We start from the raw sequence: 9,110 nt of genomic DNA on the forward strand, positions 1-9,110 counted from the left end.
CCAAAACTGGACCAAGCAGCGTGAAGAGGAGAGAGGAAGGACTTGGGATCGATGGAGTAGGGGTCTCGACTGGGCTAAGCCGAGTGAAGAGCAGAGAGGGTGGACTTGGGAACAGTGGAGGAAGAGTCTCGACTGGGTCAAGCCTAATGAAGAGCAGAATGGCTGGAGTTGGAGGCAGAAGAGCGAGAGTTGGGCGAAAACTATAGAGGCCTGGCCCACGGGGAGGAGAGACCCCCAGAAAATTTTTAGGGGGGGGCTCACGACGTCGGGGCAGCAGGAGGCCGCGATAGAGCGGTCCAGCGGGTTGGCAGAGGAGGCCGCCATGTTAAGGGGGCCACTGGTCACTAAGGGGAAGGAAAGTGTGGAGGCACGGCGAGAGGTACTGGGGTGTGTTACCAGTCCGGTCCGGCCCGTTCCTGATCCCCGCGTAGGGCCAGGGGTGTGTGTCCCCAGTGCGGTCCGGTCTGTTCCTGTTCCTCGCATCGAGCCTGTGGTGCGCGTCGCCAGCCCGGTCCGGCCTGTTCCTGCTCCCCGCATCGAGCCTGTGGTACGCTTCGCCAGCCCGGTCCGGTCCGTTCCTGCTCCCCGCACCAAGTCAGTAGTGCGCTTCGTCAGCCCGGTCCGGCCCGTTCCTGCTCCCCGCACCAAGTCAGTAGTGCGCTTCGTCAGCCCGGTCCGGCCCGTTCCTGCTCCCCGCACCAAGTCAGTGGTGCGCTTCGTCAGTCCGGCACGGCCCGTGCCTGCTCCCCGCACCAAGCCTACGGTGTGCGTCGCCAGCCCGGCCCGGCCTGTTCCTGCCCCTCGCACCAAGCCTACGGTGCGCATCGCCAGCCCGGTAAGGCCCGTTGCTGCTCCACGCACCAAGCCTACGGTGCGCGTCGCCAGCCCGGCCCGGCCTGTTCCTGCCACTCGCACCAAGTCTACGGTGCGCGTCGCCAGCCCGGCCCGGCCTGTTCCTGCCACTCGCACCAAGTCTACGGTGCGAGTCGTCAGCCTGGTCCAGCCCGTGCCTGCCACTCGCACCAAGCCAGGGGTGCGAGTCGTCAGCCTGGTCCAGCCCGTTCCTGCCACTCGCACCAAGCCAGGGGTGCGAGTCGTCAGCCTGGTCCAGCCCGTTCCGGCCACTCGCACCAAGCCAGGGGTGCGAGTCGTCAGTCCAGTGAGGCCCGTTGCTGCTCCACGCACCAAGCCAGGGGTGCGTATCGTCAGCCAGGTCCGGTCCTTTCCTGCCTCACGCACCAAGCCAGGGGTGCGCGTCGTCTGTCCGGCACAACCCGTGCCTGGGTCACCGGTGCCTAACCAGGTACCGGTCAACGGCTCCACTACGGAGTTGAAGCTAACCGCTCCTGCTACGTCCAGTCCAGCTCTAGCCAGCGGGGCCAGACCGGACCAGGGGCGCTATGGGGGGTTTGTTGGAGGGTGGTGGGCAAGCCCGGAGCCAGAACCGCCGCCGAGGAGGTATGCCCACCCAGCCCTCCCCTGTTTTGCTCTTTTTGAGGCGCGGTCGCAGTCCGCGCCTTTAGGGGGGGGTACTGTCACACCCTGGCTATGGGACTCTAGTTGTTGAGCCAGGGTGTGTTTGTTCTATGTGGTGTGTTTCTATGTTGGGGGTTCTAGTTCGTCTATTTCTATGTTTTGCCTGAGTGACTCCCAATCAGAGGCAACGAGTGTCAGCTGTTGGCTGGTTGTCTCTGATTGGGAGCCATATTTAAACTGTCTGTTTTCCCTTTGTGTTTGTGGGTTTTTGTTCCGTGTCGGTCTTTGTTACCGTGGACTTCACGAGTCGTTTCTTGTTTTGTTCGTGCTTTAATTAAATAAAGTAAACATGTTCGTTCAACACGCTGCGCATTGGTCTCTCCCTGACGATCGTGACAGGTCCGCTCAGGTCTAACTAGTGTTTTTAGACAGATTTCTTCCTACGGGTAATGTACGCCCAAGGGCAACTTGCTTAAACTCCCCTTTTCCCAGAAACACACAAAGTTACCAAACAGAGTAATCAGCAAATTAGTGAGTACACAATACACAGGATACCACAGTATCCATACTCACATACGGAAATAGTCTCTAACAAAATTACCAAACAGAGTAACCAAACTTAGTGAGTACACAATACACAGGATACCACAGTATCCATACTCACATACGGAAACAGTCTTTTCCCTACAAACACAACTGACTGGTTTTTATACAAAGGGATGTGTGATTGAAAAACCGGCAACAGGTGGTGCCATGCCGAGGAATGTTCACTGATTGGTCCACCTTAGCAATCAGCAGACATCTCAACGACCACCAATCAGGAACATACAGGACACCTGTGATTAGGGCAGAAGGAGAGGAAAAACACAGGATACCTGTATCCGTAACAATCAGGATCCTCATTAGTTGCTTCCAAGGCTGCAACTACTCTTCCTGGGGTCCAAACACAATAAGGCCCCTACATTACATATAAAACAAAATATAAAACATTACATCATATAACATTATCACAGCACTACATATCTACAATACAAAATGTATAATACCACTATACAACAATATTACAATGTACGTGTGTGTAGAGTGTTTGTGCTACTGCTTGTGTGCGTATGCGCGTGTCTGTACCTTTGTGTGTGTTTCTTCACAGTCCCCGCTGTTCCATAAGGTGGACTTACCTGTTTTTTAAATCTGATTCTACTGCTTGTATCAGTTACCTGATGTGGAATAGAGTTCCACTTACAAAAACAAGTAGTGATTAATGAAAATGTATGCCTCCTGAGTGGCGCAGTGGTCTAAGGCACTGCATCGCAGTGCTAGCTGTGCCACTAGAGATCCTGGTTCGAATCCAGGCTCTGTCGTTGCCGGCCGCGACCGGGAGTGTAGGGGAGGGAATGGCCGGCAGGGATGTAGCTCAGTTGGTAGAGCATGCGTTTGCAACGCCAGGGTTGTGGGTTCGATTCCCACGGGGGGCCAGTATGAAAAATAATGTATGCACTCACTAACTGTAAGTCGCTCTGGATAAGAGCGTCTGCTAAATGACTAAAATGTAAAATGTAAGTACTGATATTGTATCATATAATAGCACTGAGAGATTTCCAAGAAAACACAAATTGGGACATTTATGATCTGTTTACATATATTTTAGAGGCTATTTATACAGAAAATGTGTATAAAACCCATATAAACTGTACTTCTAATTATATGACAATATTTTAGGTCGACAATAATTATTTTACACAATTTCTTCTATATCACATGCTTTACTTTTATTTTCCTGCATAAGTAAAATCAGGAAATGCATAACTGATGCCTCTACTGCCATTCATTCCAATTAGACTGGTTTGGATTTTTCCCTGCCATTTTCACCCTTCTGTAACTCTGAGGGTTTATGACATAGCCCCACTAGTAATTTAATAGGATCTCTATGAGCACTTTCACATATCCATTTATGATCCCGATCCTGGAGCGTTTGGTAACCTGATCCATGCTGCAAAGCATTTATGAAATGCAAATGAACCCTGCCTGAAACGAATCATGGACCTGCTTGAGTAGCGGGTCCAAGATCCAGGACCAGAGAGACCCTGTCCTACACCCTTATGTATGAATGTGTTATACGTAAATGTACAATAAGGTCGTTATTGTAACAATGTACCTGGCTGAATAAAGATTAAATAAATAAAATATTGAGCACACTGAATTGTGGAAAATCGCTGGAATGTTTGTGTTTGGCTGTGTGTATATCATAACACAAAAGGATGTTATACGTCATATCCCTGTTGGTGTGTGTGTTTAAATATGTTATTTATCTGCTTCTCAGGTGATAGTGGAGAAAGTGTCTGGCTCACAGATAGTGGACATCGACAAGAGAAAATACTTGGTCCCTTCTGACATTACAGTGGCCCAGTTCATGTGGATCATCAGGAAGCGCATCCAGCTGTCCTCGGAGAAAGCTATCTTTCTCTTTGTTGACAAAACTGTTCCCCAGTCCAGGTGAGATTAAATTGACTTAATTGGAGGAAGGGGTGTGGGCTGTGAGTAGTATTTCTTAAAACACTGATCTAAATGAGCCCTGAGTGCATTGTTTTTCACTCTGTCCCAATGATCTAACGTGTTATACAACCATCCACACTTTACTTTTTGTCTTCAAGAACTGTTGCATTCTTATACCAGCCTAGGTTTAATCCCACGTGGTCTGTATGTGCATTTGTTTGTGTGTCCATCTCTGTAACTAAAGACCAGGAACATTCCATTTCAGTCTCTGTTAAATCAATCTCCCTGTGAAAGAGTATAGCCATACCAATCTCCTTCACTTACACCAAATCTTGGTTAACCCAGAACTAAAATCTCATGTAATTTGATCAGACATTTATGTTACGTAGTCTGCCAACAAGAAATGACTTGCACGTAATCACACCTTCAAATCTACCCGAATCACAATCTCTCTAGCTGGGACTGATTGTTAGTACTATCTGTCAAAAACCTGTTAAATACATATACCTACTAATGCATTATGTGAGTAGACTGTTGGTAACACATGGTTACGGGGTTAGACTGAATAGGCCTTGAAATTAGATACTTTAAAACTCAGCATCCTTATGCAATTGTTTATATTTTCTAGACAATGCCATTCTGATGTAAGATTAACTTTTTGAACACATCACGGGTGACTCAGATGTCAGATGAGTTCCTGAATGTGTATTGTGTGTGGGGTATATATACAATGAGGGAAAAAAGTATTTGATCCCCTGCTGATTTTGTACGTTTGCCCACTGACAAAGACATGATCAGTCTATACTTTTAATGGTAGGTTTATTTGAACAGTGAGAGACAGAATAACAACAAAAAAATCCAGAAAAACGCATGTCAAAAATGTTATAAATTGATTTGCATTTTAATGAGGGAAATAAGTATTTGACCCCTCTGCAAAACATGACTTAGTACTTGGTGGCAAAACCCTTGTTGGCAATCACAGAGGTCAGACATTTCTTGTAGTTGGCCACCAGGTTTGCACACATCTCAGGAGGGATTTTGTTCCACTCCTCTTTGCAGATCTTCTCCAAGTCATTAAGGTTTCGAGGCTGACGTTTGGCAACTCGAACCTTCAGCTCCCTCCACAGATTTCCTATGGGATTAAGGTCTGGAGACTGGCTAGGCCACTCCAGGACCTTAATGTGCTCTTCTTGAGCCACTCCTTTGTTGCCTTGGCCGTGTGTTTTGGGTCATTGTCATGCTGGAATACCCATCCACAACCCATTTTCAATGCCCTGGCTGAGGGAAGGAGGTTCTCACCCAAGATTTGACGGTACATGTCCCCGTCCATCGTCCCTTTGATGCGGTGAAGTTGTCCTGTCCCCTTAGCAGAAAAACACCCCCAAAGCATAATGTTTCCACCTCCATGTTTGACGGTGGGGATGGTGTTCTTGGGGTCATAGGCAGCATTCCTCCTCCTCCAAACAAGGCGAGTTGAGTTGATGCCAAAGAGCTCGATTTTGGTCTCATCTGACCACAAAACTTTCACCCAGTTCTCCTCTGAATCATTCAGATGTTCATTGGCAAGTTCATTGGCAAACTTCAGACGGCCCTGTATATGTGCTTTCTTGAGCAGGGGGACCTTGCGGGCGCTGCAGGATTTCAGTCCTTCACGGCGTAGTGTGTTACCAATTGTTTTCTTGGTGACTATGGTCCCAGCTGCCTTGAGATCATTGACAAGATCCTTCCGTGTAGTTCTGGGCTGATTCCTCACCGGTCTCATGATCATTGCAACTCCACGAGGTGAGAACTTGCATGGAGCCCCAGGCCTAGGGAGATTGACAGTTATTTTGTGTTTCTTCCATTTGCAAATAATCGCACCAACTGTTGTCACCTTCTCACCAAGCTGCTTGCCGATAGTCTTGTAGCCCATTCCATCCTTGTGTAGGTCTACAATCTTGTCCCTGACATCCTTGGAGAGCTCTTTGGTCTTGGCCATGGTGGAGATTTTGGAATCTGATTGATTGATTGCTTCTGTGGACAGGTGTCTTTTATACAGGTAACAAACTGAGATTAGGAGCACTCCCTTTTTACCTGTATAAAAGACACCTGGGAGCCAGAAATCTTTCTGATTGAGAGGGGGTCAAATACTTATTTCCCTCCTTAAAATGCAAATCAATTTATAACATTTTTGACATGCGTTTTTCTGGATTTTTTTCTGGAGTCTCTCACTGTTCAAATAACTAGACTGATAATTTCTTTGTCAGTGGGCAAACGTACAAAATCAGCAGGGGATCAAATACTTTTTTCCCTCATTGTAGGAGGAACCTTGATTTTCAGCTTTCCCACGAGACTTGGAAGTATGGCAAAGCGAGACTAATAGAGGAGTGAATGTACAGTACCAGTCAACAAAAGTTTGGACACACCTACTCATTCTAGGGTTTTTCTTTATTTGTAAAATTTTCTACATTGTAGAATAATAGTGAAGACATCAAAACTATGAAATAACACATATGGAATCATGTAGTAACCAAAAAAGTGTTAAACAAATCCAAATATAACGACAGTCCATCATTAAGTTAAGACATGAAGGTCAGTCAATCTGGAAAATTTCAAGAACTTTGAAAGTTTCTTCAAGTGCAGTCGCAGAAACCATCAAGCGTTATGATGAAACTGGCTCTCACGAGGACCACCACAGGAAAGGAAGACCTAGAGTTACCTCTGCTGCAGAAGATAAGTTCATTAGAGTTAACAGCACCTCAGATTGCAGCCCAAATAAATGCTTCACAGAGTTCAAGTAACATGTCAACATCAACTCTTCAGAGGAGACTGCGTGAATCAGGCCTTCATGTTCGAATTGCTGCAAAGAAACCACTACTAAAGGACACCAATAATAAGAAGAGACTTGCTTGCACCAAGAAACACGAGCAATAGACATTAGACTGGTGGAATTCTGTCCTTTTGTCCGATGAGTCCAAATCTAAGATTTTTGGTTCCAACCGCCGTGTCTTTGTGAGACGCAGAGTAGGTGAACGGATGATCTCCACATGTGTGGTTCCCACCGTGAAGCATGGATGAGGAGGTGTGATGGTGTGGGGGTCCTTTGCTGGTGACTCTGTCTGTGATTTATTTAGAATTCAAGGCACACTTAACCAGCATGGCTACCACAGCATTCTGCAGCGATACGCCATCCCATCTGGTTTGCGCTTAGTGGGACTATCATTTGTTTTTCAACAGGACAATGACCCAAAACACACCTCCATGCTATGTAAGGGCTATTTGACCAAGGAGAGTGATGGAGTGCTGCATCAGATGACCTGGCCTCCACAATCACCCGACCTCAACCCAATTGAGATGGTTTGGGATGAGTTGGACCGCAGAGTGAAGGAAAAGCAGCCAACAAGTGCTCAGCATATGTGGGAACTCCTTCAAGACTGTTGGAAAAGCATTCCTCATGAAGCTGGTTGAGAGAATGCCAAGAGTGTGCAAATCTGTCATCAAGGCAAAGGGTGGCTACTTTGAAGAATCTAAAATCTAAAATATATTTTGATTTGTTTAACACTTTTTTTGGTTACTACATGATTCCATATGTTTTATTTCATAGTTTTGATGTCTTTGCTATTATTCTACAATGTAGAAAATAGTCAACATAAATTCTACAATGTAGAAAATAGTCAACATAAAGAAAAACCCTTGAATGAGTAGGTGTGTCCAACATTTTTACTGGTACTGTATGTGCATGCATTTGTGTTCTGAGTTCGAACTGTGTCTGGTTGGAGGATGTATCTGTTTTAAATGTTTGTGTGTTCTGGAAAATGTATGTTCAAAATGTGAGCAATGTCTTTCTCTATCTTGCAGTCTGACAATGGGACAGCTATATGAGAAAGAGAGAGACGAGGATGGCTTTCTGTACATGGCGTACAGTGGCGAAAACACATTTGGTTTCTAGGCCTTCACACAACATTGAGTTGACACAACCCTTGCATCCTACTTGAACCAATCACCCCATTATTTCTTGCAGACAAGCTTGATTATATCACTATCATAATAAAGAAAGATGTGTGGAAGAAGTGTGTTAGAAACCTCAACATTAATCATGTTATGGATGCATTTGTATTACTAGTATCACTCATATCATATTATATTGAAACCATAAATTGTACATTTGATTACTTTTAGGTAAAGAAAACTGTCACGGACAGAAGAGGACCCAAGAGCGCAAGTTCAAATTCAGAGTTCTTTATTGAAGGTTTCAGGCGGGAAGAGGAGGGCCAGGGGTGTCAGGGGTTCCAGGGGTGCTACAGGGTCCTGTGGGTACCTGTGCTCCGGGGGTCACCAAATGTCCGGGGGTGTCCAGTCCAAGTGCTTAGTGTGTGTGTTCCCCAGTGATGGAGCGGCGTATCGGGCTGAGGGTGGTGAAGCGTCTGGGCACGCTCATCTGGTGGTCGGAGACCTGGGGGAACACACACACAACAGCAATATGAATGGCAGGCAGAAGTACAGATCAGGGCTGGGCAAATATCGTGGTGAGAGACAGAAGGCAGAATCGAGTTACCGGAGGGGCTGAAGATCGGAGAGTAGTCGAGGTCCAGAAGGCAGGTCGGGATAGACGGGGCAGTAGAACAAGGAGGCAGTCAAGAAAGGATCGGTATCACAAACAGGAGTCAGAGCGCAGACAGGCAGGTTACTGGTCCGGGTTTGAAGACGATCTGACAGGGCTTGGCTGAAAAACAGGGCTTGATATACTGGGAGAGGTTAGTGGGGAAATGCAGTTCAGCTGGCAGAGTAATTAGAACAGAGTGAGGCAAGGTGAGGATGGTGAGTGGGAAATGCAGTGCAGCTGGCCAGGTAACAAGAGCAGAGCAGGGCGGAGCCAGGTGGAGCTCGTTAGGCAGAGTAGGAAGAGAGTGAGCAGAGTGGCAGAGAATTGAATGCAATTAATGTTGCTACCAGGGAGAGAGAGTGCTCATGACAGGACCCCCCCTCCAAGGGACGGCCCCAGAAGTCCCAAGAACAACATCATGCCGGGAGGGTGGAGGGGAGCAGGCGGCGGGTCAGAACTCCTCCGAGCGGTCCGAGTGAATCTCCTCATCCTCAGAAGGAGCTGGAGGGTCACGGTCGGGAGACAGGACAGGCACTGAGACAGGAGCAGGGTCAGGCACAGG

At 47.1% G+C, this 9,110-nt stretch overlaps 1 protein-coding gene across 1 annotated transcript in view; it reads left to right on the forward strand.

Annotated features, from left to right (window-relative positions):
• The window catches only part of gabarapl2 (GABA(A) receptor-associated protein like 2), a 30,393-nt gene extending 22,265 nt beyond the window's left edge, over window positions 1-8,128 (forward strand). Inside the window, exons 3-4 of the mRNA XM_084171006.1 lie at window positions 3,794-3,966; window positions 7,804-8,128. Coding sequence (XP_084027132.1) covers window positions 3,794-3,966; window positions 7,804-7,894 — 264 coding nt within the window. The 3' untranslated portion in view covers window positions 7,895-8,128. The remainder of the gene's footprint in view (window positions 1-3,793; window positions 3,967-7,803) is intronic.
• Window positions 8,129-9,110: the final 982 nt, after the last annotated feature.

The sequence above is a fragment of the Coregonus lavaretus genome (genome assembly GCF_964263955.1).
Source record: "Coregonus lavaretus genome assembly, chromosome: 11".
Taxonomy (NCBI): Eukaryota; Metazoa; Chordata; class Actinopteri; order Salmoniformes; family Salmonidae; genus Coregonus; species Coregonus lavaretus.